At 42.6% G+C, this 19990-nt stretch overlaps 1 protein-coding gene across 19 annotated transcripts in view; it reads left to right on the forward strand.

Annotated features, from left to right (window-relative positions):
• The first annotated feature begins 8125 nt into the window (after positions 1–8125).
• The window catches only part of SLC10A7 (solute carrier family 10 member 7), a 290444-nt gene continuing 278579 nt past the window's right edge, over positions 8126–19990 (forward strand). For 5 of the 19 annotated variants that reach the window (XR_011378231.1, XR_011378232.1, XM_051820007.2 and 2 more), the window contains exons 1-2: positions 8135–8610; positions 14690–14772. Coding sequence is in view for 14 of the 19 variants with exons in the window: in XM_051820007.2 (XP_051675967.1) it covers positions 8511–8610; positions 14690–14772 (183 nt within the window). In the remaining 5 variants the exon portion in view is untranslated. Of the gene's footprint in view, positions 8611–14689; positions 14773–19990 lie in introns of all 19 variants that reach the window. The other 14 variants (XM_070047468.1, XM_051820019.2, XM_051820018.2 and 11 more) reach the window with 8 other exon arrangements.

Raw genomic sequence — 19990 nt, forward strand, 5'->3', positions numbered from 1 at the left:
TACAGTAGGGTCTGGACCAGTTCAGAGTGGCTGGTGACTGTGTCTCTCCCCAGAAAAAACTGAAAACAAATTTGAAAAACGTTCAGTTCTTTGGAAAGCTTTAGGGCTCTGAGGTGGAAGTGAGTCAAGGTAAATACTTTTGGGCATTAGCCAGTGACACCATTAGGTAGGAAAGTAGACGTTAACCTGTTTGTGTGAGAGACGCTGAAGAGGAAACAATACGGAATGTTGGTGAGGCTGAAAGAGGGAAGAAACACAGAAGCAGGCCTTGGAAGCAGACAGGCATTTACAGGTCAAAGTTCTGCGTGTGTCTAGTGACCTGGTAGGTATGCTTCCAGCTCTCCCCTGGGGACATCCCTGGGGACTCGTCCAGCCCAGTTCCAGGGTGCTATCTGGTCTAATAAATCCAGGGAGGAATTTCACAAATTCCATGCCCAGAAATCCCTTCAGCCAGCAATACCTCAGAAGGGGAAGGAGCAGAACTCATGGGCCACACCCATCAAAATTCCAGTCTGAATGCAGACTGGGCTCTCATCTCAGTTCTTTGCTGAGATGCCTGCCTGGACTGCTAGGTGTATTCTCTCCCATAAACCTCACCAGCTGACTTGTTGCCTATTCCGTCTCATGTCTGGAATTCTTTTCTTATGGGAAGACAGGAACCCGTGTTCCAGCTATCTCTGACTACAACACAACCTCTTCTGTTTGGCTCATTGAGACATTTATTCTATTTTATGGAACAACGTATTGCCTGATTCTAGAATTGAAAACAAAACCAATAGGATCATTACACTGTTGTAGTTTTGTCCTTTGACAAGTCAATGGACATGTATATGGTGCTTATTATATCTCATGTTACTGTGTGACCTGGTGTGGCTGACAGTAAGATAAAAAGAAGCAAAATCCTGATTCTTGAGACATTTTCAATATAGTTGTAGTAAAGTATGTACACAAATAACCTTAAGGTAACTGCAACAAAGGGAGAAACACAAGAGAGGGCCAGATTATTCCTGGCTCAAGGGAGTAAGAAAGCCTTCATAAAAGATGTAAGATTCGATGTTTTATGATATAAGGGAGGAAATACCATGTTTTGACACAGATATCCATATATATAATGTAGTCTTTATTTTCATTTTATTTGAGAGAGCAAGAGAGAGACTGATTTTACATCTATTGGTTTATTCCCCAAATGCCCACAACTGCCAGAGCTGGGCCAGGCTGAAGCCAGAAGCCAAGAACCCCATCATGTGCACCATGTGGGTATCAGAAGCTCAAGTACATGGGCTGTCATTTGCATTCTTCCAGGCACATCAGCAGGCAGCTGGATCACAAGCATGGAGCAGTCAGGACTTGAGCCAGGATGGGAGGTGGACATACAAAGCTGCCTGCCCCCACAATCTATTACCTGGAGGTCTGGGGTGCAGACAGCGCTGTCCTACTTGTGGAGATTCCACAGGAGACCTTTTCCTTGCCTTCTGCAGCTATCAGAGGTTGCCTTTTCTTGGCTTATGACTCCCTTCTGGTAATCAAATCACTCCGATCTCTGCTTCTATCTCACACCTTTTTCTGAACCTGCTGCCTCCCTCTTCAATCTCTGACAGACCTTTGTCATCACATTGGGCTCACCTAGATAATCCAGGATGATCTTCCTATCATAAGACCTTAACTTAATTACTTCTACAAAAAGAGAAAAAGTCCCTTTGCCTTGAAAGGACACACACTCTTAGAATCTGGGGATAAGTAAGTAGAGATCTTGAGGAGCTGGGTGATGTCAGTCATTATTCTGCTAATCAAACTCAGCACAGAAACACTTTTGTAACCAAGGGTGTGGGTTTTTCCTCACACCAATCAACTCTCCAATTCCAGCTGGGTGTCCTGTAATTCAACTCAATTCTGATGCTATCTACCTGGAATTAGAGTCAGATCTTCCAGGTTAAGGGCTGAGTCCCAGAAGACTGTGCGTCACCTCTGATGTTAGTTGCAAATCCTCGCCGCTGCTATTCCTGCCCAACCAGTTATAAATTGTGGAATCTCACAGCCCCCATATTTGGTTCAGTAATAATTTGAGGATGGCTCACAGTACTTGGGGTGACACTACTTACTCTTGCTGTTTCCTTATAAATAGCCAACTTGAAGAGATCCACTGGGTGAAGTTCAGACGGGCCCTCAGTGTGGGAGCTACTGTCCTGTCCTTTCAGAGTTGGGTGCATCACCTTCCTGGTTCTTGGATGTGTTCAGCGACCTGGCAGCTCTTCGAATCCCACTGTTTTGGACTTTTATAGAGGCTTCTTCAGGTTGGCATGTTTGATTGAGTTATAAGTTCTTGGTGAGCAACCCAACCTTCTGTCTCTCTACCCTCTCAAGCCAGGGTGGCATGGGGCTGAAAAGTCTAACCCTTGAGTCACATGATTGGTTCTCCTGGCAACTATCTCCCATCCTGAGGCTACCAGGAGTCATCAGCCAACAGCTATTTATTGACAAACAAGGACTCTCATCACTTTGGAGATTCCAAAGGTTTTAGGAGATGTGTCCAGAAAACTGAGCATATATATATATATATTTATTATACTACAGCATCGCAGAGCTTCTATTTCTGCTTCATTATTAAGGTCTCCCTTCTAACCAATCATTTTCACCAGCATATGAAAATATTTTAATAGCACTCATCTTCCTTTTTTTTTTTTTTTTTTTAAGTTTTTGCCAGGCAGAGTTAGACAGTGAGAGGGAGAGACAGAGAGTTATGGACAGTGAGAGAGAGAAAGGTCTTCCTTCCGTTGGTTCACTCCCCTAATGGCTGCTAGGGCCGGTGCTGCACCAATCCAAAGCCAGGAGCCAGGTGCTTCCTCCCGGTCTCCCATGCGGGTACAGGGACCCAAGCACTTGGACCATTCTTGGCTGCCCTCTCGGGCCACAGCAGAGAGCTGGACTGGAAGAGGAGCAACAGGGACTAGTACCTGGTGCCCCAACTGGGACTAGAACCCGGGGTGCTGGCGCCACAGGTGGAGGATTAACCAAGTGAGCCATGGCTCCAGCCAATAGCGCTCATCTTCAAAACAAGAAAATCTTCTGCTCCGCATCTCCCTGCGGAGTGATTCTGTTCACCGGCATTGCAAAACTTTACCAATTTGTCCATGCCCACAATGCAGGCACTTTACTACTCTTTCCGACTTGGCTTAGGTATTAGTTATTGCTGTGTAATGAATTATTCCAATCTAACAGCTTAAAACAGCAGGTGTTATCTCACATTTGCTGTGGCTTGAAAATCTGGGCTTGGCTTATTTAGACACCTCCAGCTACAACTGAGGTGTAGGCTGGCACTGCAGCCATCTGAAGACCTCACTGGGGAAGCTCCTGATGGATGTTGGAGGAAAGGAAAGATCACTTTTTTGCCACATGGCTACTGGCTTCCTTCAGAAAAGGAACAAACATGAAAAAAGCCTTTGTCTTTTTTATAGCCTAATCTTGGAAGTGATATCTGATCATTACGGCATATTCTTTTGGTTACAAGAATGTGAGTAAGTCTGTGCACACTATAAGAAGGGCATTACACAGAGGCTTGGAAGTGGAACTCTATCTTAGAAGTTGCCAGCCACAGCATCCATGCCCACTGAAAGGGCTCTTGTTGATGTCCCTCACAACATGTAGTCAAATGCTGGTAGCATTTGCCCCAGATGGCTACTCCATCCTCCATCAAATTTTCTACCTCATCTTCTAAGATTCCAAACTCTCTGATTTCCCTCTACTTTTCTGTCTTTAGTCTCAGTCTGCTTCATGGCATCCTGCCCCTTTATCCAACATTCCCCCTTTTCCATCACCTCACTGGTTAGGTCACTCACTCCCTTGGCTTTACCACCACTGGCTGAATGCTGATGGATTCCAAACATACATCCTGAATACAAACTCCTTCCCTGACCTCTGTATTTTTTTATTTATTTTCCCCAAAGAAACCTTTTTTTTTTTTAAGGAATACTGACTTCTTGCATTCCATAGTACATTTAGGAATATAGTGACACTTCCCACCATACCTGCCCTCCCACCCACTCTACCGCCCCTTCTCCTCCTCCTTCTCCCATTCCCAGTCCGATTCTCTATGAAGATCCATTTTTTATTAACTTCATACACAGAAGACCAACTCTATACTAAGAGTACAACAATTTTCATGGTAAAAAACAACAACAACAACAAAACCAAGAAACCAAAACCAAACCAAACCAAACAGAATGTTCCTCAACGGTTGAGACAAGGCTTGTTCAAAGTCATTGCATCTTGAGATTAATTTCACTTTTTTTTTAGAAACTTCATTAACTTTAAGAAAGCACTTTATATTTTACATTTTTTAGGAGCACGTAGACATAGTTATAATACAACTCTTTGAGGATAGAAGTGCTATATGGGAGGTTAGTGCACAGTGACTCTTGTTGTTAATTTAACAATTAACACTCTTATGTATGATGTCAGTGATCACCTGAGGCTCTTGACATGAGCTGCCTAGGCTATGGAAGGCTTTTGATTCTGCAAACCTCGTCAGAATTCAGACAAGGCCATAAGCAAAGTGGAAATTCTGTTCTCTCTTCAGAGAAAAGTACCTCCTTCTTTGATGACTGTTTCTTTACACTGGGGACTCACCCACTGAGATCCTTCATGTAGGACATTTTTTGCCTCAGTGTCTTGGCTTTCCATGCCTGAAATGCTCTCATGGGCTTTTCAGCCAGACCAGAATGCCTTACAGGCTGATTCTGACTGAACTCTGTATTCATGTATTCTGTTGCCCTTCTGACATCACCATGTACACGTACTGGTGGTATCTCAAACCACACAAGTCCAAACCAGAACTTAAGTTTTTTTTTTTCCTCAAAACTTCTCAATCTGATTTTTGAAAATTCCAGTTGTCTGATATTAGAAAAATAAAATACTGGTCTTTCATTTATGTGGACTGTGAAGCTCATCCCCACCTGATTAACAGCTGTGTCTCAGCTCTCAGTGACGCCTTCCCTTGTCTAGATTATTCTCAATATCCTGCTCTTTTCCTTGTACAAATCACGTTGTTTACAACTGTTCCTTCCACTGGATGATAAGCTCTGCGAGGACAGGTAACCTATTTCTTTTTCTTTACCACTGATGCTCAACATCTGAAACACATCGGGCATATCATGGAGGCACATTAAATAATTCTTCAATTAAGAAATACAATATTTGCTACTGTTTGAATGTGTCTCCCAAAAGTATATATGTTGGAAACTTAATTCCCAAATATATGTTAATAGTATTTGAAGGTGGGACTTCTGAGGGGGTAATTAGGTGAGGTCATGGGCCATGGGGTCCTTGATGTAGTAGTGGATTTCTTTTTTGTTAATATTTATTTATTTGAAAGGCAGAATTAGAGAGAGAAATAAGGTTGGACAGAAAGAGTGAGATCTAGAGTGCACAAGAGAAAGATCTTCCATTTGCTGGTTCACTCCCCAAATGGCTGCAACAGCCAGGAACTCCACCTGGGTCTTCCATGTAAGTGGCAGGGTCCCAAGCACTTGGATCACCTTCCACTGTCTTCCTAGGCATTTTAGCAGGGAGCTGGATGGGAAATGGAACAGGCAGGACTTGAACCAGCTCTCATATGGTATGCTGACATCCCAGGCAGTGGCTTGACCTGCTGTGCCACCACACTGGCTGCATTAGTGGAATTCTAAGAGGAAGCGTGTCCAAGCTGACATGCTTGCTGTCTCATCATGTGATGCCCATGCTGTTTGGTGCAGCAAGAAGGCCCTCCCCAGGTGCTGGCACCTTCCTCTTGGACTTACCAGCTTTTAGAACCATGAACCAAATAAATGAGCCTTTATAAATGACCTGGTCTCAGGTATTTTTTATAGCAACAGAAAAGACAGTATTTATTGAAGAAAAAAAAAAAAAAACAAAACAAAACCAGATTATCCTATGGCTTTTAAAGAGCTGTGGTTTCTGTGTTCATTTTGGTTGAGGTGTCAGGTGAAGCAACAGAGGTCACAAAGAAAACATTGAGATGAAGAGACAGGGTAAAGAAAAAGATGACAGGAAAAAAAGTGAGAGAGGAGTTATTGAAGAGAGTAATGGAAGGAAGAGAAGGGAGGGAGGGGCATTGTAGTGAGTTGAACGCTGGCTACACCAAAGATAAATCCACATCATATCCCTAGAAGCTATGACTATAACAGAGTGGTACTAAGTGGGTGGCTTTAAAAAAAGCCATTTATTTCCTCACGTGTTCGGAAGCCAGAGATCTGAAATGAAGGTGTTGGCAGGCTTTGTACCTTCTGGAGGCATCCTGGGAGGATCTGTTTCCTACACTTCTGGCCTTGCAGGCGGTTTGCCAGCAATCCTTGGCTTGTAGGCCTATCACTTCAGTCTGCTTCCACCTTTAAACGGTGTTCTCAGGTGTGTGTCTCACTTGTGTCTTCACATGGCATTCTTCTCAGGACAGCAGTCATTGGATTTAAGATCCACCTTAATCTAGTATGATCTCAACTGATTATGCCTGAAGAGAGTGATTTCCAACTAAACTCAACTTCTGAGGCGTCAGAAAGAACCTCACTTGGAAAAAAGGGTATCTACAGATGTAATTGAGAGATCCTTCTGGATCCGACACTCAGTGTGCTTATAAGAAATCCACGGAAGAGCAGGGACGGTGTGAAGACGGTTCAGACTGAAGTGATGTGGCCACTAGAGAGACACACAGAGGGGTGACTGTGACTTCTTTTCCATTAAATACCATTCAAAGCAAGACAAAAATCTTTTCATGAGTTAGATTCTGCTCTCAATAGTTGAGTTCTTAGTAAACAAGAATTTGTGAACAGCCATAAAGTTCAAGCAGCTTAATTCTGTAAACATGTTTAATGATCTTTTAGTGCACAAGCAACCCTTCAATGACTCTAACCTACTAAGAAATTACTCTAAGAAAATAATTGCTGTAAACTATGTTTCGTGTTATCTCCACTTATCTTGGAACTCCCTGATAATTCCCATCAGATTTTATCACACCTGGTGTGCAAGTTGTTGAATGTGTCTCCCCGTTAGGTTCTTTTTTATCTTGGAATGAGCTTTTCTTCATGCTTGCCTGATGTATAATTCCATGACATTGGGTACTGGGCAACCTACAGGTGGTAGCAGCTTAGATTTTTGATAGCAACTCATATCATCATGATAATGCTAAAATAAATCAAGGAAATTACCCGATCGGGTCTCTTTCAGGTTTTCCAGAGCTGACCATGGAAGTGGAAGATGCCAAGCTTCCTCAAACCACAACGCAGTGTTTTACTGTGTTCTTTATCAGGGTGCATAACAGAGAGGAGGTGATGTTCCTACGGGGTCTACCAGTACAAAGTCCATTCGTTAAAACGTCAACACCGACCACCAGCTGGAGGATGGACATCACACCCGCCAGGCTCCCCGGCCTCATCACCCCTGACCCCCTTCCTAGGGTGGCCCCCAGCGGCGTCGGTGGCTCAGTTCTGGGGGTCCAGCACAGACCCCACTCCGCCCAAAGGCGGCTTCCAGGGCGGGAAGGAACTCGGAGCGCTCACTCCCAGCCCCCGAGGGGAAGAGCTGCGGACCCCCGCTGTCCTCCCCACTCTCGAGGGCAGAGATGGGCTGAGGTGGGGCCCCAGGTAGAGCGCCTGGCCCACTTTCCTCAGGCTTGGGCGAACGCCGAGACGGAGGTCTGGTAAAAGCGGGCCTCCAATTACCAAGACAACGGCGCGCCTCAGGCGCCCGGGTCAGGGAGCCGCCCTCCCGCGCCCGTCGGAACGTCTAACTCCCCGCCGGACCCGGGAGACCCGAGAGCGCCTCCCCTCCCCCCGCGCGCACGTCCGCGCCGGCGTCGGGGCGGCGCCGTAAAGCCCAGAAGAAGCGCGCCTCTAACAAATGTGCTCCCCGCCGCCGCAGCTCCAACAGAGAAACCTGTGCCCCAAACGCACGCCGGCCGTTCCCAAAGGCTCATGGCAGAGAAAGAGAGGCTGTCGGTGTGGATCTGCTTCCGGGGCGCTGGTGGCTGTGCCTGAGGCTTGTTTTAGTGACACCTCTGTCAGGCTTTGTGGTTCTGGCGCTTCATGACGCATCTCCGCCCCAGTCATTATGAAATTTCCTCAGACCTAGGTAGCGGCGGGTCTGTTAGCCCTACCCGGTGGCCAGCGTCCCTTCTCCGATTGCCTGCTCTTGCGGGCTTGGCCCTCGCCTCCGCTTCTGATCACAGGCGTTCGGTAGCTCGCGGCTAGAGCTAAGAGAGCGTGTGCGCAACTATCAGAAGGCGCGTGGTAGAGATGGCGGCGCTCAGTGAGACTTTCCTGTCACTGGATACTACTACTCCCAGCCCTCCTCCTAGCCGCCCGAGCTACCCTCTGCTCTTGAGTTTACAAGTGGCAATTTGACTTGCTCTGCTGCATGTCTGGAGGGACCGAGGAAAGTGTGGAGACGCCCCGGAGATTAAGGGATAGCAGCTCGAAAAGAAAAAAAGCCAAACAAACAAACAAAACCCACCCCCCCTAGCAAACATGAGGCTGCTGGAGAGGATGAGGAAGGAATGGTTCATGATCGGGATCGTGTTGGTCATCGCCGCAGCTAAGCTGGAGCCGTCGGTGGGGGTGAACGGGGGTAAGTGCTGCCCCTCAGCCGGCTCCACCGCGGAGCCCACTTCAGAACTAATTCAAGGAGGGGCGGCCCCAGGGGGCAAGCTCGGGGTGTCCTCTGCCCCTTTTGCAGATTTACCTCCCCAGAGGCCACTTGCAGCTTAGGGAGAGGGCAGAGGAACTGAGCACAGGTGGCCTGTGCCGTGAACCATCAATGACTTTCCTCGGCGTCCAGGAAGAGAGATGGAAACTTACTCCTCTTGCCTTCAAAGTAGCATCCTATCCCCAGGGACGCCTGGTTGCTGGGAGTTGCTTATCTATCTTGGAGTGGACCTCATCGTCTGGTCTGTTTCCGACTCCTCCTGCCCACGTTAAAAAAAAAAAGAGAGAGAGAGAGAAAAGGTGGAGGTAAAAAGGGGGCCCCCGCTGCTCGCTGCGTTGGCTCTGTGGCCCACGTGTTGGAGAGTGATGATTTGCTGCAGTCGCTGCCGCTCCTGAAACTCCCAAGCCGACTGACACGTTGCACTCTTGATTCCGGGACCTTACTTCCGTGTGCCGCTGGGATTCAGCGGCCGTGCTGGCCGGCTCAGGGATACACCCTGGGTTACATACCCGGGGCAGGGTGTATTCTTGCAGCACTGTGTGGGTGGGCCCAGTTAGGGGGCGACACTGGAGATGCCATTAATGGCTTCGAAATCCCTAGAAATCTGGTCCTACTGCTCAGACCCACGAATTGAACTTGTCCCATTCATTCGTGAAACTGACCTTGGGTGTCTATGGCCAAGCTTATTGGGGAGTTTCAGGCATACGCAGCTGGGGCAGATGAGGTCAGAAGTGAACACACACGCACTTTATGGTAATCCTGCTTGCAAGTATATTTGAAGTTGCTTGTACCTTTTTGTGAAAACACGATGGAAATGAATGAAATGATCTCTCAGAATGATACAGGTTCCTTCTCCCCTCCACCCCCACTTCCTAGACATATGCCAAAAAGAATTATTTACACAGAGATTGTGGAGATGAAAGCTTTTTTGTTTGTTTTAAAGAGTTTCCTTCGTCTAGATTCAAGCTCAGAATTCGTGAAGGAGTATGTAACGGTGAGAATAAAGCCGTCATTCCTTGTGGTTTCTCCCTTGGAAAATACATCTCTTAGACACACTGCTCTGTGAGCTTTCCGGAAACTTTTCGGAAGCTGATGGCAGGTGATGAGCTCCTTCTCTCCCTGGAACCAGCTGAGTAGTGGGAATGAAACTCCGCGTGCCCTTGTGGTGTGCAGAGCTCCCCTCTGAGAGATTCTGGTGTTGGAGCCCTTGCTCCCTTTTGCAGTGCCGTGACTGGTGATGGATGCTTGGACAGCTTACATATGCAGGGGCTAGGTTTGGCAAAATGCAAACATACTTCAAAAAGTTCATGGGAAGCGAATTAAAATATATGTTTCTTTTGGTGCAAAAGCATTGAAATCTGACATATTAGAAGTCTTCAAAAATGCATGGAAAATATCTATTCTGACAAAAACTATGCATGGATTTCAACTTTCTTTTTTTGCTCCAGCATGAACTTGTCTTTGAATTCCATTCCCCATGAGGTTTTTGAAGGACTGAGTTACCTTTCCCTCAGAGCTCTGTGGACACACATGTGGTTGAGTGCTGCGTCCTCTCCTCCCTGTAGTGTTGAGACAGACTCTATACTCTTCTTTGTTCCTTTGGAATGTGCTTACTGAAGTTGTGGTACATTATTATATCTTAGAAACACTGCTTCCCATTTTCCCTAGTCCTCATGTCATTAACAGAGAACAGTTCATTTCTTTAATTATAACGGAGTAGAATGTTAAGAGCTGAAAAGACTTCCAAATATATTAAGCCCGCCTGCCTCTTTCCCAACTGGAGATACTTAGGCCTGAAGCCAGGTGATTCACCCTAGGTTAAGTTAGCTAGCTTTGGGAAGAGAAACAACTGAGACCAGGACTCCTTATTTCATACCACTTGCAGAATCCATACTAATTGTTCCGGCAACAATCAGTAAAACTGAATATCTCTTTTAAGGAATATTACCACATGCTGAGTGCTGACCCAAGGAAACACAGCAAAATCAGCTGATATTAGACAAGAATAACAGCGTACCACATGCTGCTGTCTTTGATAGCTATTCCAGTGTAAAAGCTAATTTTGTGAAAACAACCTTTAAGCAGTTGTTTGGGATATCCTATAGAGGCTGTCGACCTAAGTTCTGTTGAGTTTTTAATGGACCTTCCCTCCTGCTAGACCTCTTGAACAGAAACCCACCTGCAATTTGTAGCACATCCATCTCCCTAGTTAAAAACAACGAAGAGCTAGCAAGAAGGAGAGGAATGGCAGCTGAAAACACCCTTCTCTTTATAGTGGTCTAAAGCTCTTTTTGCTTGGAATTTTTAACTAAAAGTTTCCATTTATGGGCTTTGTCCACTAGGAATGTGATTTGTAATACATTCACATCAGCTGGACAGTTTTCAATTGAACATTTTTCTAGACATTTTTAAATAGGAAAAGTTTCAGTAGTTTTTAGTTTTTTTGTGATACTTATTTTACCTTGGCCTTAATTAATACCTTAAAGATTGCACTGTATTTTTTTAAAGTGTGGACTTTTTTCACTTAAAATTTCACGTATATGAGTTCCTTTAACAAAATCTTTACAGTCAGTTGGTGAATTAGTGTGACAGAAAATGTATAGATGTGGGAACCTTAACATTTGAGACACCGAATATTTTCTGAATGGAAAGAAGCACAGCAATTATCTGCTTAGATAATTTAACATTAACTCGGTATTCTTTTTACATTTAATTTAATTTTTAAATGTATAGGAGATTGAAAATAAATAGCCTTAGAAGATGTAAATCTGTAGTCAGATGTTAATGATCTGTTCTAAGGAGTCCTGAGCTGTCGCTTACCTTAGAAGTTAGGGGTGTTCAGCACTGTGCCATTTGTCTTTGGGAAGAGAAAAGTTTGCTTCTTTGGAGGTTTAGAGTAAGTCTCACTTCTACCTGAGTCTTAACCCAAATTATTGCCCTTAATAAGACAATCCTAAAAAGGAAATTGCTTCATTTTTCCATTAAAAATATATCCTGAAACTGGCTATAAGTGTGAAGAATATTAGCATGAATATCTTAGCTTTAGAAGGGAAATTTACTTTGGTGATGAGGGCTTTTGTGGATTGGCAATCATTCCTTGCATTCCTATGTATTCCAAATCATTTTCTTTCTCCCTCCCATTAAAAATCATGGGTTTTGGAGCCCAAATGTTGCTTCTGATTTTATGCTTAGCTTTTTTTTGGATTGTGATTCCCCATTTCATTTTTGTTGATAAACATTTAAAAATTTTGTTTAAAGTAAAACATACTTCCACTTTGAGCTTTATAGCCATTTTAAGATCTGAATGTGGTTTTCTTGTGACTTGGAAGATATAATTGTTAGCTTGGGGAGGGAACAGATGTAATTTTTATATTATAGTTTCAACTCTCACCTCTGTGCAAATATTTGCCAACTTTTTATTTCAGCCCTAGATGACTTCCAGTTCCGCATTCCCAACTTGGATGATCTGTTAGCTTCTCAGTTGATTATGTTTCAGAAGGACCTTAAGTTGCTCTAAGTCAAAATAAATTCCTCTTTCCTCTTTTCAGGCACATCATAGGCAGCCCCAGAATGTCCTCACCATACTCTTTCATGGATTGGAGTTATTTAGATGTGCAGCTAGTATAAAAGACAATATACCTTGTCTCTAGGACTTAAAGCATTAAAAATTAGGGATCAACGTATTGAATTATGCCAGTTAGTTACTAGTTAGGTGTATTTACGAATGTGTGTGTGGAGTTCAGGAATAGTTAGCATCTTAAAAAAAACCACTTTGTTGTTCACCTATTGTGGATGCTTCACTTGCCCCAAAGAAACATGCATTCTGAGTCAATGGCAAGTGTTTGCTGTGGAGACATAACTTTGAACTTGTGCCCTAACCCTCAATAACAATCGCCTTGATAATTCTAACTCCTCCTGTTAGAAATTCTGGAGACATCACTGTGGATGGAACCAAAATGGATAAGAATAAGGGCTCATAAAAAGCAGGGGACTCGAGGGAAATAAAAATATGAGTCATAGAGCAGGGCATTTAGAATTCCTGGGAGCCATCTATCTGCTTCCAAAACAAGCCGGATTTCTTCATGTTAAAATCTGCTTCTGAATTACCCTCCTCAGCTGTTGGAGAAATATTGTTTCTGAGTGTGAGCTGCCGAGACAGACTCGCTCACAAGTGTAAAAATAATGTTCTTCTTTTTCAAAATTGTTCCTGCCCTGCAATGAAAAGTAAGCCTTCACTGGCCTTCACCCATTTGCTCCCTCCTCTCAGACCTCAACGAAATGATCTGTGTAAAGGGAGGATACACAGAAACACTTGCTGCAGTGTTTGAGAAATCTTTGCTTTTTTTGTTCAAGGTGGTGCAATAAATGCCTAAGAAGTAGTAGGTGCTCAAGAAATACTTTTAAAATGAGTGAGTGATGATTTCCTTTCCAAGCTTGGTCTTCTAGATATTTATTGAGCAATGCCTATAGGTATGGTGGAGGGGTGTAGGGGTATGGAGGAGACATGATTGTGGTCCTGTTGTTTGACTTAAGGAGTATCTGGGTTTCTTGGGGCTGTTGCAACCAATGACTATGAATCGGGTGACTTGAAACAACAGATATTTATTTCTCATAACTCTTGATGTCAGAAGTCTGAAGTCAAAACACTCCCTGAGGGCTCTGCAGAGGGACCCTTCCTGGCTTCCTCTAGCGTGTGATTGTTGCTGGCTGTCCTTAGCATTCCCAGAGTTGTGGCAGTGGCACTCCAACCTCCACCTCCCATCTTCATGTGGCCTACTTTCCTTGTGTGTCTCTTCTTGGAAGAATACCATTCATTGGATTAGTGACCACAGTAGTCTAATAAGACCCCACCTTAACTTGATTATATTTGCAAAGACCGTATTTCCTAGTGAGATCACATTCATAGGTTCTGGGCAGATATGAGTTTTGGAAACATTACTTAATCCATTACAAGAGAGCTGAACAGAATATTAAATATGAGATGACCTCAGGTTTTAAAATGTTGGTATGCACTAGGATTTCTCAGTGTGAGCACTACTGACATTTTGGACACAATAATTTGTTGTTGGAAGTACTGTCATATGGCTTCCAGGATGTTTAGCAGAATTCTTGATCTCTATCCACCCTATGTTAGCAGCACATCTTCTGAGTTATGCCAAACAAAAAAAGTTTTTACACGCTGCCAGATGTCTGTGGTGGCCCAAATCCAGTGCTGGAGAACCACTGACATGTAGGTATAAAATGACATTTATCTCAGAACTGTGTCTTCTGAAAGAAAGTTACTGTTTGGTTAACCCATGAGATCTTCAAGTCAATTGGGTACAGTTCACATGCGACATTTTGTATGTCAGGACAGCCCCTGTTGTCCTCATAGCGTTAACACATTTGCAGCAATCGCTGCCTAATTCCAGGAAGGCCTGTCCTTGTGGGCGTATCACAGTACCCCAGGCCTAGCACAAGTTAATAATAACTACATTCATGGCCGTGTATTATACGTCCTCTCTATATGCTGTATCTTACTCCTGAAGTAAGTGCTTCCTAAGTGTTAGTAGAATGCATACTCTTGGGCTGATCCAAATACTCGCATGGATGCAAGCTTTTATTTCTAGTATCCTAGAAGGAATAAAATATTTGCTAAAGAGAAGGAAACTCCATCGAGTCTCTTCTTCGTGTTTGGTGGGGGGCATTTTGGTTGCTGGGGCAGCAATGGTACGGGTGATAGATCTAGTTAGGACTTACATGGAAGGTTTGGCCTTCCTTCTCTCCTGTGTGTTTTTTTATTCTTCTGAGGTGAGGATACAGTGCTGATGCAGATAGCCATGATCCCTGCCTTCAGTTAGGCTACCTCGTAGCAAATGCTTTGCTCTGTCAGGACAGTTGAACACTAGAGGCAATGCTGATATTTAAAGTACCATTGGTTCTTCTCCAATAGCTTCCTCTTTCATACCAAGTTACCTATTGGAAATCCTTTGCTAACAGTAATTCATTTCTCTCTTTTTAGGACCACTGAAGCCAGAAATAACTGTATCGTACATTGCTGTTGCAACAATATTTTTTAACAGTGGACTGTCATTGAAAACAGAGGTACTGTCACCTATGGGGCACATGAATTTCAGAGAGAAACATTTAATTCGTACTTACTGTTTTGACATTTGAGGGTCCTTTTGGTAAAGTTGTTTATAGCTATGATCCCAAGGTTTCCATATGAGAAAAGATAACCTAGACTTAAGCAAAGATTGTGTGTTTTGTTCTTATGTCCTATAGGACCCTGGGATGTGGCTATGATGAATATTGTGTGTGTGTGTGTGTGTGTGTTTGTGTGTGTTTAAAGGTATACTTATTTATTTGAAAGGCAGAGTAAAAGAGATGGGAGAGAGAGAGAGAGAGAGAGAGATCAATCTTCCATTTGCTAGTTTACTCCCCAAATGACCACAACATTACAATAGCCAGAGCAGGGCCAGACTGAAGCTAGGCACCAGGAACTTGAGCCTGGTCTCCCTCATGGGTGGCAGGGACCCAAGCACAGGTCCTCTTCTGCTGCTTCCTCAGATGTGTTAGTGGAAAGCTAAATTAGAAGCAGAGCAAGCAGGACTCCAACTGGTGCTCCCTTAAAGGATGCTGGCAACACAAGCAATGACTTAACCCATTGTACCACGTCTGCCCCTAGATGTGTGTTTGTAAATACTTATTTATTTATCTATTTGACAAGTAGAGAGACAGAGAGTGCCCATTCCCTTTTTCAATCCCCAGTTGGTTGTAACACCTAGCCAGGGGCTGAAACTCAGTCTGGATCTCTCATATAGGCGGGTGGTGGGGACCCAACCAATTGAGCTACCAACTGCTGCCTCCCAGGGTGTGCATTTGTTGGAAACTGCAGTCAGGAATGGCACAGTGACTTGAACCCAGGCTCTTCATTTGGGATGTGGGCGTCCTAACTGGAGCCTTAACCACTAGGCCAAATACCCACCGCTTGAACCTTTTTTTAATATGGCAACTGAACTTAAGCATCTACTTCAGGTCATCCTCAAATGATGATGGTAACTCATGGGAACCTGTTGTGCTTGGGCACATTTGCATTGTTAAAGCTTATTTTGATTTCCTGAAGTTTTGTGGATCACCTTTTGTTACCAGAATTCATGCTATACTGGAAATGCTTTTTGTGTCTTAACTCTTAACTGCTATTTGTTTACAAAAGCATATTCCTCTTTAGCATATCTACTAAATATTAATAGATATTTCAGAAGCAATATTGATAATTTTCAGAATGAGTCATAATCTGTCATGGAGACAGATAGGTGTTACTACTCACTGTTTCACTGAACATGGGATTCTCTTGGGAGTAAAGGAATCCAGATATTTTTACATGTGAAAGAAGAATGAGTAGGATTTAGTTTTCTCATTTGACTTGTAATGGAAGAAAAAAGGGGAGAAAATGCCCATTTGATTGGAAAAAATTATATAAAGTTATCATTCAGACATGCTTATTACTATGTAAATAAGGCAATCTTATTGTAAGAAGGAATTTTTTCTTTTAAATGGCTTTTAAAGTGAAAATTATGGTTCAGCATCATGTCTTGCTTTTATGTATTTTAAGTTTATTTTCTTGTCTTTTAAGTATGATTTCAATGAAGGCAAAATTTAATTACCTCCTTCTGAGATCACCCTAGTAGCCACATGAAAAATGTGATTTTACTAAATTTATGGATATGGTAGCTGTCAGGGTGATATTAATTTTTTCATTGTAATGTATTTATGTGTATATGTGTGTATGTACAATTTGTAGCGTCTATAGCTGATAAATTGCATATCAAGAAATGCAAATATTTTTGCTGATTGCCTGATCCTGTGACTGTAACTGGCATGGTATGGAATTCTCTAAAAATGTCCAATTCTGGTTTTGGTAAATCATACTGATATCACAGGGCTATGATTAGTGCTTCCAGGGCACAGGGTTTTTCTGTCAACAGTTAAGTCCTAATATTGGTTCTCAAATGTGGAACACAGTGATACAGAAAGATCTGTAAAGTGGTGTGGATTCTCTTACTTGGAAGTCTTACTCCTGCCCTGGCTAATGCTCTTTGTGGAGCAAGTGCCTTACCCAAGTCCTTCACTGGGGACATTGCTCTGACTACATCCCCTGATGGCTGCTTAATGGCTCCAGCTGCTACTTATACTATGAGAAATCTGGCAAGAGACTCTTCACTGCTTAGCTTCGTACTTAAAGCTGTTCTGTAAAGCAGCCAATTTCATAGATGTAGGAGTTGAAGAAGGAAGAGTGTCACAGCTATCAGTGTTTCTCTAAGGAACAACTTTCTTAAGTACATAGGAAACCTTCAGAGTCATCCAGCTAATTTGTATCTAATCATGAAATGCCTTGATCCTGAGCTTCATCGTGGTATCTAAGCGGCCATCAAAGCCATTTTCTCCATCAAAGGTCCTTTTCAAATGAATACAACATTAAGTCATTTTCAAAAGCCATTTAACTTAAGATGTCCTCTGTTGTATCTCTGTGTAACTTTAAAACACTTCTAAGCCCTGCTAATTTCCTGGGCAACTAAACAGCTATAAGTTAGGAGATAGTAGTCTTGTTATTTGATTTCTAGTTAATAATCACAAATTAATTTCTGCTGGGACTATGATCTGTATCTGGGTAGGTTCTAGAGTAGCACATTTTTTACATAGGAGATATTCTGTAAATTATTGTTGCCTTGAGTTTATTTGGAAGCATTTATGTTGGTCCCATTTAATTTACATTGAACATTGCATACAGTATTATTCATATATTGATTTACTGAAGTGTATTTTAAAATGTTTTACTAATTTATTAAAATTGTAAAGGCAACTGTACTAATGTAATAGTAAATCTTCAATTTTATATTGATATGTAGTTTCTGAAATAACTGTTGAAATAATTTTTGAAATTTTATTATATTGAAGTGAAATAAGGTCACGCTTTAAATTTATTTTATATTTATTTGCCTTCGACCTGCAGTTTCAGATTGTGGTAGTGGAGCCAATTCATTTCAACAAATACTCTTGAAATGCCTATGGGTACAAGGCACTGTGCTTGGTGCTGGGCATGGAAACAATGATGAGTGGGAGGCTTATGGCCTGGAAAGGGGTCCTGAATACTCTATTTTCCTAAGCAGGTTATTACTTTTTAATCCCATTAACTGAAAAGTAAATATAGCAAACTTCAAAACTGTAGGCCGTGCTGCTTGTTTTAAGCCCAGAGCTATGAGACTGAGTCTCAGAAAGTGAATCAGATAAAGGTCAAATAAGGGCTAGACGGGAAATTGGTATGTAATGAAAATATTTCTACGTCCCAGTCAAAGCCCTGGTTTAAGCCATTCTTGATGCTGTCAGTGAGACTGTGGCATAATCAGTACATTATGTGGAATATCTCCTTCCTCTTATTTTAATGGAATCTGACCTGTATTACATGTGAATAAACAAAATGTCATGCAGAATCAACTTTTCAATTTTTCATGATGGTATTTATTTGAATATGTGGCCCTGAACTCTACATGGATATATGGGAATAATACAACTTTGGGTTTTATAGGGTTTTCTTGCTTCTTTCTTTTCCAGTGTTACTTTATCTTTATGGTTATTGGAAGAAGATATGGAAAATATATGACACTGGGTTTTTGTGACAGCCTTGAGCCTTTTCCTTGGAAACACTTATGTCTGTTACTTCTCTGTTTTTAAGGAGACCCTCATAGCCCATGGTAGTCTGTTGGGGCTCATTTTGCTGGGTACTTCTTTTTTTTTTAAAGATATCTATCTATCTATCAGTCTGTCGATCTGTCTGAAAGGCTGAATGTCAGAGAGAGAGGGAGAGACATCTTTCATCTGCTGGTTCTCTCCCCAGATGGCTGCAATGGGCTAGGCTAAAGTGAACTCCATTAGTGTCTCTCATATGGGTGGCAGGGACCCAAACACTGGGGCCATCTTCCACTGCTTTCCCAGGTGCATTAACAGGGAGCTAGATTGGAAGTGAAGCACCTGGGACTTGAACCGGTACTTTGATATGGGATGTCAGTATTGTAGGCCATGACTTCCTTCTGTGCTACACGCCAACCCCTTTGCTGTATTCTTTTTTTAATTTAATTTTTATTTCTATTTTAAAAGATTTATTTATTTATTTGAAAGAGTTACAAAGAAATAAGGAGAGACACAGAGAAAGATCTTCCATCTGCTGGTTCACTCCCTAAATGCCCTCAACAACTGGGGCTAGGCCAGGCTGAAGCCAGGAGCCAGGAACTTCTGAGTATCCCACATGAGTGCAGGGACCCAGGAACTTGGGCTGTCTTCTGCTACTTTCCCAGGTGCATTGTCAGGGAGCTGGATCAGAAGTGGAACAGCCTTGACTCTAACCAGCACCCATATGAGATGCAGGTGCTGCAGGCCACTGCTTAATCAGCTGTGCCACAGTGCTGGCCCCTGTTGTGTTCCTTAATGTACCGTTATGCTGATGCAATGTCAGTTGTTGCTAATTGTCATTTACTGAATCAGCTAGTATTTGTAACTCCATTTTAGTTTTACATTTTTTCTGGTTATAAAAGTAGTATTTGCAGAAAGATTAGAAAGAATAAACATAACAGCTATTAAAATCTCTATATTTTGTATCCCTTTTTGTTTCCCCAAGCATTTTAAAATTTCTGTTTATTTGAGAAGGGGCGGGAGGATAGAAAGAGACAGACAGACAGGTAGACAGAGAGGGTTTCCATACACTGGTTCTATCCCCACACAGTTGTGAGAGAAGGGGCTGGGTTGAGGCCAAGGCCAAAGCTAGGAGACAGAAACTCCATTCATGTCTCTTACCTGGTTAGCAGGAACTCAGTTACTGGAGCCATCACTGCTGCCTCCCAGGGTACGTGTTAGCAAGAAGCTGGAGAGAGGAATTAGATATGGGTATTGAGCCAAGGCAGTCCAGTATGGGATACTGATGCATTAAGTGAGGTTTTAACTGCTAGACCAAATGCCTGTCTTCCTAACCATGTTTTATATTTAGAGTATTTATAAAACAAGATATATTTTAAAAAATAAAATTCTCTATATATGTTTATGCATGTACTTACAGACATATGCATGTACACACACCTATCACCTTATCTTATTTGTTGCCTGTAGCCATGAATTATTTTTGGGAACTTAAGTTTGATTTTTTTTTTACTTTTACATTATTTTATTCACATAGTTCAGAATTAAAAGGTACAAAAATGAGTGTGTATAGTAAGGAGTCTTCCTTTCATATCTCTACCAGATGTGTTTTCTGTGGAAACAACTGAGATTAACA

Source organism: Oryctolagus cuniculus, chromosome 8, assembly GCF_964237555.1.
Source record: "Oryctolagus cuniculus chromosome 8, mOryCun1.1, whole genome shotgun sequence".
Classification (NCBI taxonomy): Eukaryota; Metazoa; Chordata; class Mammalia; order Lagomorpha; family Leporidae; genus Oryctolagus; species Oryctolagus cuniculus.